This window comes from Salvelinus namaycush, chromosome 7 (genome assembly GCF_016432855.1).
Source record: "Salvelinus namaycush isolate Seneca chromosome 7, SaNama_1.0, whole genome shotgun sequence".
Taxonomy (NCBI): domain Eukaryota; kingdom Metazoa; phylum Chordata; class Actinopteri; order Salmoniformes; family Salmonidae; genus Salvelinus; species Salvelinus namaycush.
Window position 1 is genome coordinate 19,684,160 of NC_052313.1, and position 22,314 is coordinate 19,706,473.

Sequence of the window (22,314 nt, forward strand, 5' to 3'; positions counted from 1 at the left end):
GAAAGTATTCAGACCACTTGACTTTTTACACATTTTGTTAGCCTTATTCTAAAATGGATTAATCAAAAATATCCCTCATCAATCTACACACAATAGCCCATAATGACAAAGCAAAAACTGAAATATTACATTTACATAAGTATACAGACCCTTTACTCAGTACTCTGTTGAAGCAACTTTGGCAGCGATCACAGCCTTGAGTCTTCTTGGGTACGACACTACAAGCTTGGCACACCGGTATCTGGGGAGTTTCTCCCATTCTTCTCTGCAGATCCTCTCAAGCTCTGTCAGGTTGGATGGGGAGCGTCGCTGCACTGCTATTTTCAGGTCTCTCCAGAGATGTTTGATCGGTTTCAAGTCCGGGCTCTGGCTGGGCCTCTCAAGGACATTCAGAGACTTGTCCCGAAGCCACTCCTGCGTTGTCTTGGCTGTGTGCTTAGAGTCGTTGTTCTATTGGAAGGTGAACGTTCACCCCAGTCTGAGGTCCTGGGCGCTCTGGAGCAGGTTTTCATCAAGGATCTCTCTGTACTTTGCTCTGTTCATCCTCCCCTCAATCCTAAATAGTCTCCCTGCCGCTGAAAAATATCGCCACAGCAGGGTGCTGCCATCAAAATGCTTCACCGTAGGGATGGTGCCAGGTATCCTCTAGATGTGACGCTTGGCATTCAGGCCAAAGAATTCATTCTTGGTTTCATCAGACCAGATAATCTTGTTTCTCATGGTCTGAGAGTGTTTTAGGTGACGCTTAGCAAACTCCAAGCGGGCTGTCGTGTGCCTTTTACTGAGGAGTGGCTTCCGTCTGGCTACTCTAGCACAAAGGCCAGATTGGTGGAGTGCTGCAGAGATGGTTGTCCTTCAGGAAGGTCTAGGAAGAGTCTTGGTGGTTCCAAACTTCTTCCATTTTAAGAACGATGGAGGCCACTGTATTCTTGGGGACCTTCAATGCAGCAGAAATGTTTTGGTACCCTTCCCCAGATCTGTGCCTCGACACAATCCTATCTCAGAGCTCTACGGACAATTCCTTCGACCTCATGGCTTGGCTTTTTCTCTGACATGCACTGTCAACTGTGGGACCTTATATAGACAGGTGTGTGCCTTTTCAAGATCATGTCCAATCAATTGAATTTACCACAGGTGGACTCCAATCAAGTTGTAGAAACATCTCAAGGATGGTCAATGGAATCAGGATGGACCTGAGCTCAATTTCAAGTCTCATAGTCAAGGGTCTGAATACTTACTTAAATAAGGTATTTCTGATTTTTATTTTTAATACATTTGCCAAAAATTCTACAAACCTGTTTTCGCTTAGTCATTATGGGGTATTGTGTGTAGATTGATTGTTTTTGTTTTTTATTAATCCATTTTAGAATAAGGCTCTCACGTAACAAAATGTGGGAAAAGTCAAGGGGTCTGAATACGTTCTGAAAGCACTGTATTGGACACCCACGTGCTGTACTCTATTGATTATTCACACGTCTACATATGCCATACATTAAGCATACATTCACAAGCCCCCTGGCTGAATGTATTACCCTACATCCCTGCTCTCGCATGTATCCTATGTATAGGCCTAATACATGACATTCCAATCCCTCTTTGCTGGTTGACAGCTATGTGAAGGGGGAAGAAACAATAGCTGGTAGAACAAAGCAAAATATAATACTTTGTAACTAGGGACAAACTAACTGATTGCTTTTGTAGAAGGTGTGAGTGGCCAAATTGCTAATATTGTATTTCACACTGTTATCAATATGCTCATTAAGCACTAGCGCAGAGATAAGGGCAAGTCGAGATGAAAAATGGCGGAATCAAATGCCTTTAGTGTGTTCAGACTTGTTTAATTTGTTTTATGTTAATCCTTTCTGCTATGGCTTTGGTGATGACATAGGCTTCCTAACTAAAGAAGAGGTGTATTACTCCCAGACAGTGGTGTAAATTACTTAAGTAAAAATACTTTAAAGTACTACTTAAGTCATTTTTTGTGGTATCTGTACTTTACTATTCATGTTTTTGAGAACTTTCATTTCACTACATTCCTAAAGAAAATAATGTACTTTCTACTCCATACATTTTCCCTGACACCCAAATGTACTTGTTACATTTTGAATGCTTAGAGGGACATGAAAATTGTCCAATTCACGCTCTTAAAGAGAAAATCTCTGGTCATCCCTACTGCGTCTGATCTGGAGGACTCACTAAACACAAATGCTTCATTTGTAAATTAATTCTGAGTGTTGGAGTGTGCCCTTGGCTAACTGTAAATAAAAAAATAAAAAAATCATGCTGTCTGGTTTGCTTAATATAAAGTGATTTGAAATGTTGTATTCTTTTACTTTTGGTGTGGCCCCGTGTGGCCCCGTGTGGCTCAGTTGGTAGAGCATGGCGCTTGCAACGCCAGGGTTGTGGGTTCGATTCCCACGGGGGGCCAGTACAAAAAAAAGTATGAATGTATGTACTTGTAAGTCGCTCTGGATAAGAGCGTCTGCTAAATGACTTAAATGTAAATGTATTTAAGTATATTTTAGCAATTACATTTACTTTTTGGTACTTAAGTATATTTAAAACCAAAGACTTTAAGACTTATACTAAAGTAGGATTTTACTGGGTGACTTTCGCTTTTACTTGAGTCGTTTTCTATTACTGTATCTTTACTTTTACTCAAGTATGACAATTGGGTACTTTTTCCACCACTGTTCCCAGATAATAGTTTGTCAAAGCATCCATCAGTGGAAATAACCTGACCCACAAGAAAGTTGAGCATGCTCCTTTTTGTCTAATACATAAAACTAAACAAAGTAACTTATTTTGTCTGAGAAATGCAGAAGAGAATAGGATTGTATTGTTCAGCAGAATCACGTGTCTGTCAATGAAAACAACAGTAAACATGTCGTCCCACACGAATGATGCAGCGCCCCCTTTGGACCAATTGAGATATCGCTTGTGACTAACACGTCAGTTAATTACTATAGCTCCCGCCCTGGGCAAATTAGTGTAATTTTGTAAATGCCGGATCTCTATGGTAAAACGCATTATTCAACCAAGTTTCGTAAAAATCGGCCCAGTGCTGTCAGAGATATCGCCTGTGACTAACGTACAAACGGAGGAACAGAGACATATCCACAATCCCCTCCCCGATTTAATCGTGGGGGACAACTAAAGCCATTAATTAAGGGGAAGGGAGAGCAAGGGAAGGGATGGAGGCACACAGGGGTGTTTATAGATTTGTTTGTGGTAGTATAATCTGTGTGCGTGCGGCAAATCAGTGCGGCAAATCAGTACACAGCAGAAACACCATCTGTTTCCTCAGAGGCTAGGACTCAAATTTGGGCCAGATCGGCGCGAGACAGCTGCTTATTGCAGGACTGGTGGGCTGTCTCCCGTAGCCTCCCTTAGCTCGTCAACCAGTAGGATTTCTGAATTTAAAATCCACTCTCACCGACTGCGAAAGCGGGAGCCCGAACATGATGACGAGAGAAGATGCGAACTAATATCGTTGAGAGTAAAGTATTTTACATGTTTTTATCTGTATCCAATAACTGCTTTAATTTCCGAGAATTGATAACGTTTTACAGGACTGAATTAGATGAGGAGAGCCTATCACAAAACTGCATTAATGTGTTAATGCTGAAATCATCCTGGATGCTTTGAAGGCTGCTACGACTGTGGTCCATCTATCCTCCTGCATCGATGAAGCGCTTGCAACGGCCGAAGACAAACGAAATTAATTGCATGGTCATTATTTGATATCAAAAATAGGTGAGGCTGCCGCGTTTTTATGTTCATTATAGGCTATTTGTGTTGAATAGTGGGTTTGATTTTGTCCATTGAGAATGTACTTTGCTGCAGTAACGGACAGTTATACAAAACCTAGTGACATTGTTATATTTAGGATAAAGTCATATGTAACCACACGTGTGATCACGTTGCATTTGTTAAAGTAGGCCTAGGCTATGTATTCAGGCTTTCATATCTACGTGTTTGTTTGTCATTAGCCAATATACATACGCCAGTTTTATAAATGCATTTTAGAAGTCTAGCAAATTATTTGATAGTAAATGAATATGTTTTATATAAAGTAAACCTATAAACTTGCGCTGATTCAGATTAACTTAACTTTTTGATTCAGGAACGGCGTTTTATTGCTATTTGAGTTCTGAGAATAAATTCCTTATCATAAACTAGCTATTCAAGGTGAATCGATAAGGGATAGCCACCATTAGTTTAGTAGCATCGATTTTCCACAGGTGTCTGGACTCCAAATGTAGCCTATTTCTTTTATATGAGAATACTTATCTCTTATATCTCACTACAGAGGCCAATATTAAACTAGACAGATGTATTCAGAGACACGGTCCACCAGCGAAATCTATTGGAAAATTAGATTTCCTCATTTTGAAACGCGCTTTACTGTCTACCAACAGGGAGTCCGTATACATTTTGGCCTTGACGAGCTGCCGTTAAAATGGGAGACAACATGTCCAAAAGATTGAAATTAGTGTCGGCTACGGAAGCGGAGATGGAGGAAAGATCTTTTATCAACCCATACCCCGACTGGGACCAAGGAGTCTTCACATCTTCCAATTCAGGAATGGACAGTGACTGCAACGAGCCTTTCGGCGAAAATGGAAAGGTAAGAGCCCTTGTGTTTAACATTTATTTGCCATAAGTAGCTACCGTATCTGGCTAACTTGTAACGTAGCTGTTATGATTCATTTGCGCATGCCACAAGCGCATCTTTGACATTCTGAAGAGCTCTAACTCAGACAAAGTGCCCCATTGTGACTGCTATTAGTCAGTAAACACCATATTACTCAGTAATAACAGTCACTCAGACCATTCCTGCACAGAGCCCACACTACTCTGACACATTATTAGCCTGAACGACGTTGAATTGCTTAGAATATTATGTAGGGCAGAAATGAGCGTTTCGATAAGGAAAGTTTCCTCTCAAGATCTCTACAAGCCAGAATGCTAAATAAAATATACTTGACAGGTTGTCTGTGTGGTTTGTCTGTTTGCAGGTATGAATGTGAGACAAAATATCCACAGAGTAGTGTTATCAACCAGACCTTCAGTATGCTGGTCTGTATGTCGTTTGCATTTCCTTTTTTTATTTTCAACACGGATGCAATTCCAATCCCAGGTGACAAACCCTTGTCGAGTCTAACAGCCAACACTCACAGCTGATTGCGAGGAAACATGCTTAGGTCGACTACATTTGGCTATTGTTTACATATTTTGTGCATCACATGCAATTTGTCAACAGATTGAAAATACAAGCGACAGAACTTACTAGCGTAGCAAAAAGTTGGGTGAACAATCTCCACCTCCTACCACCAAAAGGACCAACAGTGTCCACAGTATTGTGTACGCTGTAGAGTAAGTGTAAATATCATTTTATTTAACATTCTGCTTTGTAGCTAGAGACATTTGCATCTTTTTTTACAGCGACTTTGTTTAGACTGATTTTCATGGAGTAACCATGGTAACAGTGTGATGGTTTGCCAATGGACAAGTGTGCTGAATCTTGTAATTTATGAGCTGTGACCTGGGTGTCGCACTGTTCAGAGGCTCTGGTGCTGAAATTGGCGATCGGCTGTCATTGTTTTATCGTGCGCTAATGGTGCTATGGTCCATGCTTCTGAAACATTGTTTACTTGTGCACTGTGTTAATGGCACAACTTCCAGTTACCACAGGCTCCTTTTGGGATGTCTTCATTTTACCTTTAGCCGTTCCCAATATGACAGATGGCCTCATGGTAGTGCCATCCCACTTCTCACACCAATGCAGCAAATCCCTGGTCCTGTGGAGGAAAGAGTGGTCTGGAGAAAAGGGCTTTTAGAGACGATCTAGACGATTAGCAAGGCTGGTGTAGGAGGTCTATGGCCCTTATACAGTGATGGATTGAATTGTGACATTGAACTGCAGCTCCCCCTAGGAAAAGTAATTGCATCTAACTGCTAATGAGGCCCTTCGTGTGGATCTGTTTTGGCAGTGGGGTACAATTATGACTCAAGAAACTGTTGTAACGGCCGGCTCCCGCCAGTATTGTGGCTAATCATTTAATGCCCTTTCAGCCTTTATACTCATTAGTATCGTGGCAAGGAAACAAAACACACAGCTCGTTTTACTTTTTAGAAAACAGACCTAATGTTGGAAACAAAGTTCATTATGTTTCATACGGAGTCACATTTATTTTTTCCCCCAGCTATAGCACACAGTATTTTACATACAGAAGGTTTTTATAGGACCAAAGAGTTTGATCTGCTTCGTGTTTTCATTTTTGCCATGGAAAAAATATTGCGATACTGGTATCGTCACAGCCTTGAAATCTATGACATAATGGTCATAACACATCATGTAGTCATGTGACCTAGCCTTGGAGACAAATAATTCTGTCATGCAAGACTACAACTCGGTGGCCTTGTGGTTATGTGTCCGCCCTGAGATTGAAAGGTTGGAAGTTCGTTCCCCTGCCGAGTCATACCAAAGACTGTAAAATTGGGACCCGATGCGGCAATGCTTGGCACTCGGCGGTGTACTTGTACATCAAGCTGCCTCAAGCTACAGAAACAGGAGAGTGCCTGCTCCTATAAGTTGTGCCGGCTCGCACAAGCCAAGGCTACTTACTTACAAGACAAAAATAGAGGAGACTGTAGGCCATTTGGTCTCCATCTTTTTGCTATTTTCATTAATACCCAGTGGTTTCCCAAGCCATTTTGTGTTGTGAGTTGTGACCCCCCCCCCCCCCCCCCCCCCCCCACCCCTAAAGCCTTTTAGAATTTCCCTCTGGCCCTCTCTGTCCAGCACAATGCTTCTTGTCACGGTCACCCAGTCATAAGCCTCCACAGCCTTAAACCTGCCTGTCTAATGACTTGGCCTTCAGGCTGCTGCTAGCTAGTCTGGAGCCCTGGACTGAATTGAGATCATTCACAAGTGTGACAGGAGATACCAGGGATAATGTCATGCTCAGCAGCTCATGCATTAGATTCATAGAGGTTGAGTCCTTACCTCTCAACCTTGATGCTGTTATGGGGATTGACAAATAGGTTTTGTACTTTGAGTGGATAGCCTGCTCTAATACACTTAGACCCGGCCTGACATCATATCTCTTTTCCTGCTCCTGAGAGGCTTGGCTACTGTAGTCTGGTCCTCAGGCCAACATTTTGTTGGGTTACATCAATCAAAAAGAGAGAGAAATATCAGGGGACACGGTAAAAGAGTCAGAGGGATCGTCAGTCACCTGTGCAGTTAAAATAAGTTATGTTCTTAACTTAATTCCTGAGTTGGTGTTGTGTGTTTACTCACTGTCAGCAACAGTACCTAGACCCCGGGGGAGAGAAAGGCAGAAGGCTCCATAAAATAACCCAATAAACCAGAATTACACTTCACCCCTCCTCTCTTTAGCTCTCTTAGGTGCTCTCTTTCTCTCACTCACTCACTCACTTGTCTGGCCCAGGGCTACCTCCAGAGTGGGTCGTGGTTTGGATGAGATTGAAGGGGCAACCAGGGAGCAATGAAAGTTCCCACACAGCCCTAGAGAAACTCATTTTTTATATTCTAATTGAGGTGTTCAGGTCAAGGAACATTTGGTGCCAATATGGCTTCTATGAAAAATGTATTTCTATACTGAACAAAACTATAAGCGCAACATGTAAAGTGTTGGTCCCATGTTTCATGAGCTGAAATTAAAGATCCCAGAAATGTTCCATATGCACAAAATGTTTATTTCTCTCAATTTTGTGCACACATTTGTTTACATCCCTGTTAGTGAGAATTTCTCCTTTGCCAAGATAATCCATCCACCTGACAGGTGGGCATATCAAGAAGCTGATTAAACAGCATGATCATTACACATGTGCACATTGTGCTGGGGACAATGAAAGGCCACTCTAAAATGTGCAGTTTTGTCACACGACACAATGCCACAGATGTCTCAAGTTTTGACAGTGTGCAGTTGGCATGCCGACTGCAGGAATGTCCTCCAGAGCTGTTGCCAGAGACTTTAATGTTAATTTCGCTACCATAATCCGCCTCCAATGTCGTTTTAGAGAATTTGGCAGTGCGTCCAACCGGTCTCACAATCCAGGACCTCCACATCCATCTTCTTCAACTGTGTGATGGTCTGAGACCAGTCACCTGGACAGCTGATGAAACTGTGGGTTTGCACAATTGAAGAATTTATGTACAAACTGTCAGAAACCATCTCAGGGAAGCTCATCTGCGTGCTCGTCATCTTCACCATGGTCTTGACCTGACTGCAGTTTGGTGTCTTAACCGACTTTAGTGGGCAAATGTTCACCTTTTTAGTGGGCAAATGTTCACCTTTTCAAATGTTCACCTGGAACGCTGCCGAATTATCCTCTACGGATGAATCCCAGTTTCAACTGTACCGGGCAGATGGCAGACCGTATGTATGGCGTTGTATGGGCGAGCGGTTTGCTGATGTCAACGCTGTGAACAGAGTGACTCATGGTGGCGGATATGGTATGGGCAGGCATAAATCCATTTGAATGCACAGAGATAGCGTGACGAGATCAATAGCCTAATCAACTCTGTGCGATGAAGGTGGGTTGAGCTGCATGAGGCAAATGGTGGTCACACCAAATACTGACTGGTTTTCTGATCCACACCTCTACTTTTTTTTAAGGTATCTGTGACAAACATATGCATATCTGTATTCCCAGTCATGTGAAATCTATAGATTAGGGCCTAATGAATTTATGTACATTTCATTATATGAACTGTAACTCAGTAAAGTCTTTAATTGTTGCATGTTGAGTTTTTATATTTTAGTTTATTATAGTACATTTATTATAGTACATTATAGTACATATTATAGTATATTTTAGTACATTATAAACTGAGTTTGATAAATTCAGGAAGAGTAGCTACTAGTTTTTAATGTTAGGCTTTGCATTGAGAAAAGCTGCAGCTAGGAAGCAAGTCTGAAAAGAGGAAAGCACAAAGGAGGTTGTGTGCTATAAAGTGGATGATCATCCAGCGGCCAAACGCGAAGATCTTTAGCTGTGATTTATGACCTAACACCCTCTTACTATCAATCTTTATTCTGGGCAACTTACCTGCCTATAACTCTTTTGGAGAATTTGACAAAATAGGTTCTCCTCAGCTGTATTTTTCCCTTCCCTCCATAAAGTAAACTGATTGATCCTTCACCTCAAGTGTTTTCTGGGGATACAGTGCCTTCAGGAAAGTATTCAGACCCCTTGACTTTTTCCAAATGTTATTACGTTACAGCCTTATTCTAAAATTGATTAAATTGTTTTTTCCCCACCAAGCTACGCACAATACCCCATAATGACAAAGCAAAAATGGTTTTTATAAATCTTAGCAAATTTATAAAATAAAAACGGAAATATCACATTTACATAAGTATTCAGACCCTTTATTCTGTACTTTGTTGAAGGACCTTTGGCAGCGATTACAGCCTCAAGTCTTCTTGGGTATGATGCTACAAGCTTGGCACACCTGTATTTGGGAAGTTTCTCCCATTCTTCTCTGCAGATCCTCTCAAGCTCTGTCAGGTTGGATGGGGAGTGTCGCTGCACAGCTATTTTCAAGTCTCTCCAGGAATGTTTGATTGGGTTCAAGTCAGGGCTCTGGCTGGGCCATTCAAGGACATTCAGAGACTTGTCCCGAAGCTAGTCCTGCATTGTCTTGGCTGTGTGTTTAGATTCGTTGTCTTGTTGGAAGATTAACCTTCACCCCAGTCTGATGAGGTCCTGAGCGCTCTGGAGACGGTTTTCATCAAGGATTTCTCTGTACTTCGTTCACCTTTCCTCGTTTCTGACTAGTCTCCCAGTCCCTGCCGCTGAAAAACATCCCCACAGCATGACGCTGCCTCCACCATGTTTCACTGTAGGGATGTTGCCAGGTTTCCTCCGGACGTTGATGCTTGGCATTCAGACCAAAGATTTCAATCTTTGTTTCAACAGACCAGAGAATCTTGTTTAGGCAAACTCCAAGCGGACTGTCATGTGCCTTTTACTGAGTGGCTTCCGTCTGGCCACTCTACCATAAAATCCTGATTGGTGGAGTGCTGCAGAGATGGCTGTCCTTCTGGAAGGTTCTCCCATCTCCACAGAGGAACTCTGGAGCTCTGTCAGAGAGACCATTGGGTTCTTGCTTACCTCCCTGACCAAGGCCCTTCTCCCCTGATTGCTCCGTTTGGCCGGACAGCCAGCTCTAGGAAGAGTCTTGGTGGTTCCAAACTTCTTCCATTTAAGAATGATTCTGTGTTCTTGGGGACCTTCAATGCTGTAAACATTTTTTGGTACCCTTCCCCAGATCTGTGCCTCGACACAATCCTGTCTCGGAGCTCTACGAACAATTATTTCGTAGAGCATGGCCAACCATGGCTTGGTTTTTGCTCTGACATGCACTGTCAACTGTGACACCTTATATAGACAGGTGTGTGCCTTTCCAAATCATGTCCAATCAATTGAATTTACCACAGGTGGACTACAATCAAGTTGTAGAAACATCTCAAGGATGATCAATGGAAACAGAATGCACCTGAGCTCAATTTCGAGTCTCCTAGCAACGGGTCTGAATACAAGGTACCATTGTTTTTAATTTTTAATACATTTGCAAAAATAACTAAACCTGTTTTTGCTTTGTCATGGGGTATTGAGTGTACATTTATGAGGATAACTTTTAATCAATTTTAGAATAAGGCTGTAGTGTAACAAATTGTGGGAAAAGGGAAGGTCTGAATACTTTCCCGAATGCGCTGTATTATCTGAATCTAGGCCAAATTGGTGTTAAAGCAGATAGTCATCCAAATGACGATATTACTTAGACAATCTTTTCTTACTGTAGGTAGACATTGACGTTCTGGAGGTGAACTATCCATTTTAACAACACATCAGCTCTCCAGCAGAATACACTGCAGCATGCAATACAGTAGCACTTCTCACAGCCCCCCCCCTCTCTCCCTCCTATTGTTATGTTAAACAGTGAATGTTTGTTTCTCTGTTGAGCACTCCCTCTCCATGCCTGGCTGCAGTGGGAATTGTGAACTCCAGCGCAATGTTCCTAGTGGTTAGTAGTCAGGCCCGCTGTGCTCCATAAGCCTATGCTTTCAGTAATATGAGCAGGTTCTTTAAATTGATCTCAATTGTTTGTTTTGCATTCCATAGGCCATGTACCCTCTTGTCCTACAGTGTATATTGTTGATGGGAAATTGGTCCCAAGAGAATGGCCATGTACAAGGCCTGCATTAGATCAGACAAATAGTACTCTTTGTGAATATGATTGGTTGTTGTCAAAATTAAATCCTCATAGATTCGTTTTTTGTTATCCCTGGATTAACCTTACATCAAGGTTGTGTGTCACTGTCCAAGATGCTTAAACACGGTAGCGCTGCCTTTAGCATTGCAGCACACACTTAACCCAGGCTTAGTTTAGCCTTCGTTGTGACTCTGTCCATGGTCCTAGCAGAATTAGGATAGATTATGTAGTCTTAGGCTACACATACAGTCAGGTTACTATTGTCTTGGTTGTATGTGGTATTGACGCTGAATAGAATACAGTAGCTAAGGGTGCTGATAGTTCTTGGCTGTGGTCTGTCTGGCTGTGCGTTAGGCGTGGGCGGTATACCGGGTGGGGTATTTGGAAAAAGCCACGGGAGGGTTTTTCAATACCTTCAATATCGTCAACTATTTCTTTGACGTTTTTCTATAAATGTGAATATTTGTAGCTACTTTTAAGTTATTACCTGCAGTGAACTTAGGAGATAAAGCAGATTGCGTTCTTCATTTCACCTGTCACATTTATTTTAAATTATGCAGTTTCCATAGTTCCCCAGAACAGTTGAGCCAGTCACGTGTTTGTTTGTAAATAGCACAACGGGAGAAAGTGAGATGGTGAGTCCATAGTGTTCTATATCTATCGGAGAGTCTCTGTTGTGCGGTGCACATGAGGGGATGATGTTACTACTAAATGTTTGCCATCAGATTTCTTCTAATGGCTTTCTGACTGAAGTCAGGGCTCTGGATGAGTTGCCATCTTTTCCTTGTGCTTCCTACTAGCGTTTTGTCCCCCCTTCTCTGTTCTTCTCTCCTCCATGTACACATTCTGCTCTTCCTTCAGAAAAGCATGCGGCAACTTAGTTGATTTGCCCAATTTCTCTCGTTCACTTTCGCTTGTAAATGTCCACACTCACCGAAAATGACATTCGGTAGCTACTCGCTATGCTTGTTTAACTTTCTGAACTGGATTTGCCTGCCTTTGCAATTAGTTTCCCATCAAGATAGAACTGCCAAAGGGGGCGGAGTTGCAATCTACTGCAGAGCGAGCCTGCAGAGATCTGCCATGCTATCCAGGTCTGTGCCCAAACAGTTTGAGCTTCTACTTTTAAAAATCCACCTTTCCAGAAATAAGTCTCTCACTGTTGCCGCTTGTTATAGACCCCCCTCATCCCCCAGCTGTGCCCTGGACACCATATGTGAATTGATTGCCCCCCATCTATCTTCAGAGTTCGTAATGCTAGGTGACCTAAACTGGGACATGCTTAACACCCCGGCCGTCCTACATTCTAAACTAGATGCCCTCAATCTCACACAAATTATCAAGGAATCTACCAGCTACAACCCTAAATGGTTGTTCTTTAAAAGGGCTTTCCTCACCATATTAAATAAGCATGCCCCATTCAAAAAATGTAGAACTAAGAACAGATATAGCCCTTGGTTCACTCCAGACTTGACTGCCCTTGACCAGCATAGCCCCCGCGATATGAAACTTTTCAGGGAAGTCAGGAACTAATATACACAGTCAGTTAGGAAAGCAAAGGCTAGCTTTTTCAAACAAATTTGCATCCTGTAGCACTAATTCCAAAAAGTTTTGGGACACTGTAAAGTTCATGGTGAATAAGATCACCTCCTCTTCCAGCAGCCCACTGCACTGAGGTTAGGAAACACTGTCACCACCGATACATCTACGATAATCGAGAATTTCAATAAGCATTTCTTCTACGGCTGGCCATGTTTTCCACTTGGCTACCCCTACCCCGGCCAACAGCTCTGCACCCCCGCAGCTACTTGCCCAAGGCCCCCCCGCTTCTCCTTCACCCAAATCCAGATAGCTGATTTTCTGAAAGAGCTGCAAAATCTGGACCCCTACAAATCAGCTGGGTTAGACAATCTGCACCCTCTCTTTCTAAAATTATCTGCCAGAATTGTTGCAACCCCTATTACTATCCTGTTCAACCTCTCTTTCGTATCGTCTGAGATCCCTAAATATTGGAAAGCTGCCGTGGTCATCCCCCTCTTCAAAGGGGGAGACACTCTAGACCCAAACTGTTACAGACCTATAGCCATCCTGCCCTGCCTTTTCTAAAGTCTTCGAAACCAAGTTAACAAACAGATCACCGACCATTTTCAATCCCACCGTACCTTCTTCACTATGCAATCTGGTTTCCGAGCTGGTCAGGGGTGCACCTCAGCCACGCTCAAGGTCCTAAACCATATCATAACCACCATTGATAAAAGACAGTACTGTGCAGCCGTCTTCATCAACCTGGCCAAGGCTTTCGACGCTGTCAATCACCGTATTCTTATCGGGAGACTCAATAGCCTTGGTTTCTCAAATGACTGCCTCGCCTGGTTCACCAACTACTTCTCTGATAGAGTTCAGTGTGTCAAATTGGAGGGCCTGTTGTCCGGACCTCTGGCAGTCTCTATGGGGTTGCCACAGGGTTCAATTCTCCGTCTGACTCTTTTCTCTGCATATATCAATGATGTCGCTCTTGCTGCTGGTGATTCTCTGATCCACCTCTACGCAGACGACACCATTCTGTATACATCTGGCTCTTCTTTAGACACTGTGTTAACTAACCTCCAAACGAGCTTCAATGCCATACAACACTCCTTCCGTGGCCTCCAACTGCTCTTAAATGCTAGTAAAACTAAATGCATGCTCTTCAACCGATCGCTGCCCGCACCCGCCCGCCCGACTAGCATCACTACTCTGGATGGTTCTGACTTAGAATATGTGGACGACTACAAATACCTACAGTTGAAGTCGAAAGTTTACATACACCTTAGCCAGATACATTTAAACTCAGTTTTTCCCAATTCCTGACATTTAATCCCAGTAAATATTCCTTGATTTAGATCAGTTAGGATCACCATTTTATTTTAAGAATGTGAAATGTCAGAATAATAGTAGAGTGATTTATTTCAGCTTGTATTTTTCTCATCATACTCCCAGTGGGTCAGAAGTTTACATACACTCAATTAGTATTTGGTAGCATTGCCTTTTTAAATTGGTCAAATGTTTTGGGTAGCCTTCCACAAGCTTCCCACAATAAGTTGGGTGAATTTTGGCCCATTCCTCCTGACAGAGCTGGTGTAACTGAGTCAGGTTTGTAGGCCTCCTTGCTCGCACACGCTTTTTCAGTTCTGCCCACAAATTTTCTATAGGATTGAGGTCAGGGCTTTGTGATGGCCACTCTAATACCTTGACTTTGTCCTTAAGCCATTTTGCCACAACTTTGGAAGTATGCTTGGGGTCATTGTCCATTTTGGAAGACCCATTTGCGACCAAGCTTTAACTTCCTGACTGATGTCTTGAGATGTTGCTTCAATATATCCACATAATTTCCCTCCCTCATGATGCCATCTATTTTGTGAAGTGCACCAGTCCCTCCTGCAGCAAAGCACCCCCACAACATGATGCTGCCACCCCCCGTGCTTCACGGTTGGGATGGTGTTCTTCGGCTTGCAAGCTTCCCCATTTTTCCTCCAAACATTACGATGGTCATCATGGCCAAACAGTTCTATTTTTGTTTCATCAGACCAGACGGCATTCTCCAAAAAGTACACTCTGTGTCCCCTCCCGTGGCTTTTTCCCCTCTTCACAATGTCCTTTGCTGTTGTTCTGCGATTGATTTGCACTTTTCGCACCAAAGAATGTTCATCTCTAGGAGACAGAACGCGTCTCCTTCCTGAGTGGTATGATGGCTGCGTGGTCCCATGGTGTTTATACTTGCGTACTATTGTTTTTACAGATGAACGTGGTACCTTCAGGCGTTTGTAAATTGCTCCCACGGATGAGCCAGACTTGCGGAGGTCTACAATGTTTTTTCTGATGTCTTGGCTGCTTTCTTTTGATTTTCCCATGATGTCAAGCAAAGAGGAACTGAGTTTGAAGGTAGGCCTTGAAATACATCCACAGGTACACCTCCAATTGACTCAAATGATGTCAATTAGCCTATCAGAAGCTTCTAAAGACATTACATAATTTTCTGGAATTTTCCAAGCCGTTTAAAGGCACAGTCAACTTAGTGTATGCATATTTCTAACCCACTGGTATTGTGAAATAATCTGTCTGTAAACAATTTTTTTAGCATTTAGCTAACAGAGTCTATGTGATATCGCTATTAGTTTGTGCTAATCTTGTTAGCATTCTGGTAATAGAGGCCCAATGAGCTTTTCTTGCGTTTATGGCGCCACCTTGTGTGCTTTGATTGTCATACCGTAAATCCTGATATGAGAGAAGGACGGTATGAAAATCTGGATAACGCCCAAGCCTACTGTGTGTGTCTGTCCATTTCTGGCTCAGTCCTCCTGGCTCCTGGGGCTTCTTCAAGGCCTCACCCTCATCCATCTGGCTCTCCCCTATATCCTCTCAGAGATGGAACCATCTTTCACACAGACATGTCTGCTTCTAGAACCAACCCTTTTCCTGCTTCCCCATCTTCTCAAGCTCTGTTGATATCACAGTTTGACCTAGTCGTTGGTGTTGTCAGCAGCGGCCTCCAGCCATTTTGATTGAGGTAGTATTGACCCTTGCTTGATGTTTTGTTTTCTCTGCCTCAAGCTTCAGTTCATACAGGATTGCCTTCATTCCGATGTTTAGACCTGGATATCGCTCTTATATTTATCTATTCATCAGTGTTGGGGTTTGGTGCCTCGGGCTCTAAGCTTCTCCCTGTCTTTCACCTCAATATTGACGCTTTAGGGTTATTTTTATACTGTAAATCCATTAAAATAAAGTTGTCAACTCATTATTTGACATCTAAAATAATGAACAGTAACATAATAAGCTTGTTTAAGAGAAAAGCTATTTATTACAGTGTCTTGCACAAAGCCAAGCATGTCAAAGTGACGGCCTATTTGAGGCGTTCGTTAGCATAATACTGATGTTGTTCATGGGCTTGAGTCAAATCTAGCAGACACGCTCTAAATAAACACAAGATAAAGAGTAAATCTTGACTGATCCTGATTCATCAGAGTAAACACATTTTATAGGGGCTTAGGCTAGGCTATACGCTAAGCCCAAATTAAATCAATGAAGGCTGAATATGGAGGGAAAGGCAGGATGGCCTACATTGGGTGAAGACTCCTGTGAAATAGCTTACCTCTAGCAAAATAAACTACAATTTAAATTTCACAACAGGATTAGTCCGTAATGTTGCATGATCGGTGGTTAGGCTATTAGCTGGACAAAAGTAGGCTACATGAAAAGTACAATACTGTTAATTACAGTCGTGCCGGTCAATGTTAAATTAAAATCTCCCTACATATCTACAGTGCCTTCAGAAGCATTCATATCCGCTTACTTATTCCACATTTTGTTTTTTTACAGCCTAAATTCAAGATGGATTAAATAGATTTTTTCCCTCACAAATCTACACACAATACCCCATAATGACAAAGTGAAAACATGTTTTTAGAAATTTTAGCAAATGTATTAAATACAGAACATGTATTTTCCAGAGCAACTTACAGTTAGTGCATTCATCTTTATAATAGGTTGTTGAGATTCAAGAGCTTGAGGATGAGTTGACAAGTTAAATCAGGTGTGCTAGCTCTGGAATAGATGGATTACATGGAACGGGGACCGGACCAAATCTAAACCAAACAAGCCAGCTGCATACCAGCCTGCATCCCACTGCTGGCTTTCCTCTGAAGCGAAGTATGGGTTGGTCCCTGGATAAGAGACCAGATGCTACTGGAAGTGGTGTTGGAGGGCCAGTAGGAAGCACTCTTTTTCCTCTGGTCTAAAAAAAATATCCCAATGCCCCAGGGCAGGGGTTGCGGATATTGTCAAATCAAATCAAAGTTTATTTGTCACGTGCGCCGAATACAACAGGTGTAGACCTTACAGTGAAATGCTTACTTACCAATAGTGCAAAAAAGGTGTTAGGTGAACAATAGGTAATTTAAAGAAATTAAACAGGCTATATACAGTAGCGAGGCTATAAACGTAGTGAGGCTACATACATACACCGGTTACTCAGGCTGATTTGAGGTAGTATGTACATGAATGTATAGTTAAAGTGACTATGCATATATGATAAACAGAGTAGCAGCAGTGTAAAAGAGGGGTTGGGGGTAGAGGTCGACCGATTATGATTTTTCAATACCGATTATTGGAGGACCAAAAAAAGCCGATACCTATTAATTGGCCGAATTTTTTTATTTTATTTATTTTTTAAATACAAATGTATTTAATTTTTTTTATATATATATTTCTAATAATGACAATTACAACAATACTGAATGAACACTTATTTTAACTTACTATAATACATCAATAAAATCTATTTAGTCTCAAATAAATAATGCAAAAACAAAGTGTTGGAGAAGAAAGTAAAAGTGCAATATGTGCAATGTTAAAAAGTTAACGTTTAAGTTCCTTACTCAGAACATATGAAAGCTGGTGGTTCCTTTTAACATGAGTCTTCAATATTCCCAGGTAAGAAGTTTTAGATTGTAGTTATTATAGGACTATATCTTTCTATACCATTTGTATTTCATATACCTTTGACTATTGGATGTTCTAATAGGTACTTTAGTATTGTCAGCCTTGTCAGCCTCGGGAGTTGATAGGCTTGAAGTCATAAACGGCGCAATGCTTGAAGCACAGCAAAGAGCTGCTGGCAAATGCAGGAAAGTGCTGTTTGAATGAATGCTTACGAGCCTGTTGCTGCCTACCACCGCTCAGTCAGACTGCTTTATCAAATCATAGACTTAATTATAATATAATAATACACAGAAATACAAGCCTTAGGTCATTAATATGGTCAAATCCGGAAACTATCATTTCGAAAACTAAACGTTTATTTTTCAGTGAAATACGGAACCGTTCGGTATTTTATCTAACGGGTGGCATCCCTAAGTCTAAATATTTCTCTTACATTGCACAACCTTCAATATTATGTCATTATGTACAATTCTAGCAAATTAATTACGGTCTTTGTTAGGAAGAAATGGTCTTCACACAGTTTGCAACGAGCCAGGCGGCCCAAACTGACTCTGCTTGCACAGAACGCAAGAGAAGTGACACAATTTCCCTAGATAAAATAAATTCATATTAGCAGGCAATATTAACTAAATATGCAGGTTTAAAAATATGTACTTGTGTATTGATTTTAAGAAATGCATTGATGTTTATGGTTAGGTAGACATTGGTGCAACGACAGTGCTTTTTTCGTGAATGCGCTTGTTAAATCACCCGTTTGGCGAAGTAGGCTGTGATTCAATGATAAATTAACAGGCACCGCATTGATTATATGCAACGCAGGACAAGCTAGATAACTACACATGGTTGATTATATTACTAGTTTAACTTCTTACGGCTGAGATCGGCTGAGATCCCGTTAACGGGATCGACTTGACAACAGCCAGTGAAAGTGCAGGGCGCCAAATTCAAATAACAGAAATCTCATAATAAAAATTCCTCAAACATACAAGTATTTTACACCATTTTAAAGATAAACTTGTTGTTAATCCCACCACAGTGTCCAATTTCAAAAAGGCTTTACGACGAAAGCACACCATCTGATTATGTTAGGTCAGTACCTAGTCACAGAAAAACACAGCCATTTTTCCAGCCAAAGAGAGTAGTCACAAAAAGCAGAAATAGAGAAATTAATCACTAATCTTTGATGATCTTCATCAGATGATACTCATAGGACTTCATGTTACACAATACATGTATGTTTTGTTCGATAAAGTTCATATTTATATCCAAAAATCTTAGTTAACGCGCCAATGTAATGTTTTGCCTCCAAAACATCCGGTGATTTTGCAGAGCCACATCGATTTACAGAAATACTCATAATAAACATTGATAAAAGATTTAAGTGTTTTACATGGAACTTTAGATAAACTTCTCCTTAATGCAAACACTGTGTCAGATTTTTTTTAAACTTTACGGAAAAAGCACACCATGCAATAATCTGAGTACAGCGCTCAGACACAAAAACAAGCCATACAGGTACCTGCCATGTTGTGGAGTCAACAGAAGTCAGAAATAGCATTATAAATATTAACTTACCTTTGATCTTCATCAGAATGCACTCCCAGGAATCCCAGTTCCACAATAAATGTTTGTTTTGTTCGATAAAGTCCATAATTTATGTCCAAATACCTCCTTTTTGTTTGCGCGTTTAGTACACAAATCCAAACTCAGGAGGCGCGGGCAAGTCCAGGCGAAAGTTCAGACGAAAAGTCATATTACAGTTCATAGAACCATGTCAGAACGAAGTATAGAATCGATCTTTAGGATGTTTTTATCATAAATCTTCAATAATGTTTCAACCGGAGAATTCCTTTGTCTGTAGAAATGCAATGGAACGCAGCTAACGCTCACGGGAGCGCGCGAGACTGAGCTCGTGGAACTCTGCCAGACCCCTGTCTCAAACAGCTCTCATTCCCCCTCCTTCACAGTAGAAGCATCAAACAAGGTTCTAAAGACTGTTGACATCTAGTGGAAGCCTTAGGAAGTGCAATATGACCCCATAGACACTGTATATTCGATAGACAATGACTTGGAAAAACTATAAACCTCAGATTTCCCACTTCCTGGTTGGATTTTTTCTCAGGTTTTTGCCTGCCATATGAGTTCTGTTATACTCACAGACATCATTCAAACAGTTTTAAACTTCAGAGTGTTTTCTATCCAAATCTACTAATTATATGCATATCTTAGCTTCTGGGCCTGAGTAGTAGGCAGTTTACTCTGGGCACCTTATTCATCCAAGCTACTCAATACTGCCCCCAGCCATAAGAAGTTAACTAGTGATTATGGTAAGATTGATTGTTTTTTATAAGATACGTTTAATGCTAGCTAGCACCTTACCTTGGCTCTTTGCTGCACTCGCATAACGGGTAGTCAGCCTGCCACGCAGTCTCCTTGTGGAGTGCAATGTAATCGGCCATAATCGGTGTCCAAAAATGCCGATTACCGATTGTTATGAAAACTTGAAATCGGCCCTAATTAATCGGCCATGCCGATTAATCGGTCGACCTCTAGTTGGGGGGGCACACAATGCAAATAGTCCGGGTAGCCATTTGATTACCTGTTCAGGAGTCTTATGACTTGGGGGTAAAAACTGTTGAGAAGCCTACTGTTGAGAAGCCTTTTGGTCCTAGACTTGGCACTCCGGTACCGCTTGCCATGCAGTAGTAGAGAGAACAGTCTATGACTGGGGTGGCTGGGGTCTTTGAACATTTTTAGGGCCTTCCTCTGACACTGCCTGGTTTAGAGGTCCTGGATGGCAGGCAGCTTAGCCCCAGTGATGTACTGGGCCGTACGCACTACCCTCTGTAGTGCCTTGCGGTCAGAGGCCGAGCAATTGCCGTACCAGGCAGTGACGCAACAAGTCAGGATGCTCTCAATGTTGCAGACCCATGCCAAATCTTTTTAGTTTCCTGAGGGGGAATAGGCTTTGTCGTGCACTCTTCACGACTGTCTTGGTGTGTTTGGACCATTCTAGTTTGTTGTTGATGTGGACACCGAGGAACTTGAAGCTCTCAACCTGCTCCACTACAGCCGCGTTGATGAGAATGGGGGCGTGCTCGGTCCTCCTTTTCCTGTAGTCCATAATCATCTCCTTATTCTTGGTTACGTTGAGGGATAGGTTGTTATTGTGGCACCACACGGCCAGGTCTCTGACCTCCTCCCTATAGGCTGTCTCGTCGTTGTCGGTGATCAGGCCTACCACTGTTGTGTCGTCTGCAAACTTAATGGTGGTGTTGGAGTCGTGCCTGGCCATGCAGTCGTGGGTCAACAGGGAGTACAGGAGGGGACTGAGCACGCACCCCTGGGGAGCTCCAGTGTTGAGGATCAGCGTGGCAGATGTGTTGCTACCTACCTTCACCACCTGGGGGGCGGCCCGTCAGGAAGTCCAGGATCCAGTTGCAGAGGGAGGTGTTTAGTCCCAGGATCCTTAGCTTAGTGATGAGCTTTGAGGGTACTATGGTGTTGAACGCTGAGCTGTAGTCAATGAATAGCATTCTCACATAAGTGTTCCTTTTGTCCAGGTGGGAAAGGGCAGTGTGGAGTGCAATAGAGATTGCATCATCTGTGGGTCTAGGGTTTCTGGGATAATGGTGTTGATGTGAGCCATTACCAACCTTTCAAAGCACTTCATGGCCACGGACGTGAGTGCTACGTTTCTGTAGTCATTTAGGCAGTTTGCCTTTGTGTTCTTGGGCACAGGGACTATGGTAGTCTGCTTGAAACATGGTGGTATTACAGACTCAATCAGGGACGTGTTGAAAATGTCAGTGAAGACACCTGCCAGTTGGTCAGCACATGCCCGGAGCACACGTCCTGGTAATTCATCTGGCCCCGCAGTCTTGTGTATGTTGACCTGTTTAAAGGTCTTACTCACGTCGGCTACGGAGAGCGTGATCACACAGTCATCCGGAACAGCTGACGCTCTCATGCATGCCTCAATGTTGCTTGTCTCGAAGTGAGCAGAGATGTGATTTTGCTCGTCTGGTAGGCTCGTGTCACTGGGCAGCTCGCGGCTGTGCTTCCCTTTTGTAGTCTGTAATAGTTTGCAAGCCCTGCCACATAAGACGAGCGTCGGAGCCAGTGTAGTATGATTCAATCTTATGAGATTCCCTAAAAACACGCCACTTCAATGCAGCTATGACCTTTTCGTAGCAGGTTAGGAGATCTTACGCAGCATGTCAGAAGAATTTGGTTAAGTTTAGGAAAAGGGTTAGGATAAGCATAGATACTCTCCTAACCTGCTACAAGAAGTCACTTGCATAGAAGTAGTGTGTTTTTTTTAGGGAGTCCCATCCGTGGACATTGAAATCAAGGCCGGTCCGGTAGCCATCAACAAGTTAAAAAGGTGCATCTGGGGGGATTTCTTTCTAAATGCTCACTCTGACAATTTATTCAGGACTTTGAGAGTCACAACTTCTATGTGCTTAATGTAAAGCAGCTGTTGATATTCACCCCCTCCACTCTTTAAAGGGAGAATCCATATGTTTTGCATAAATGCAAATATCCACGTCTATGAATTAATAGCCAGGGCCCAGTTT

General features: G+C 42.3%; 1 protein-coding gene across 1 annotated transcript in view; it reads left to right on the top strand.

Annotated features, from left to right (window-relative positions):
* The first annotated feature begins 4,462 nt into the window (after positions 1-4,462).
* The window catches only part of lancl2 (LanC lantibiotic synthetase component C-like 2 (bacterial)), a 57,364-nt gene continuing 39,512 nt past the window's right edge, over positions 4,463-22,314 (top strand). The window contains exon 1 of the mRNA XM_038997696.1: positions 4,463-4,630. Within this exon, the coding sequence (XP_038853624.1) occupies positions 4,463-4,630 (168 nt within the window). The remainder of the gene's footprint in view (positions 4,631-22,314) is intronic.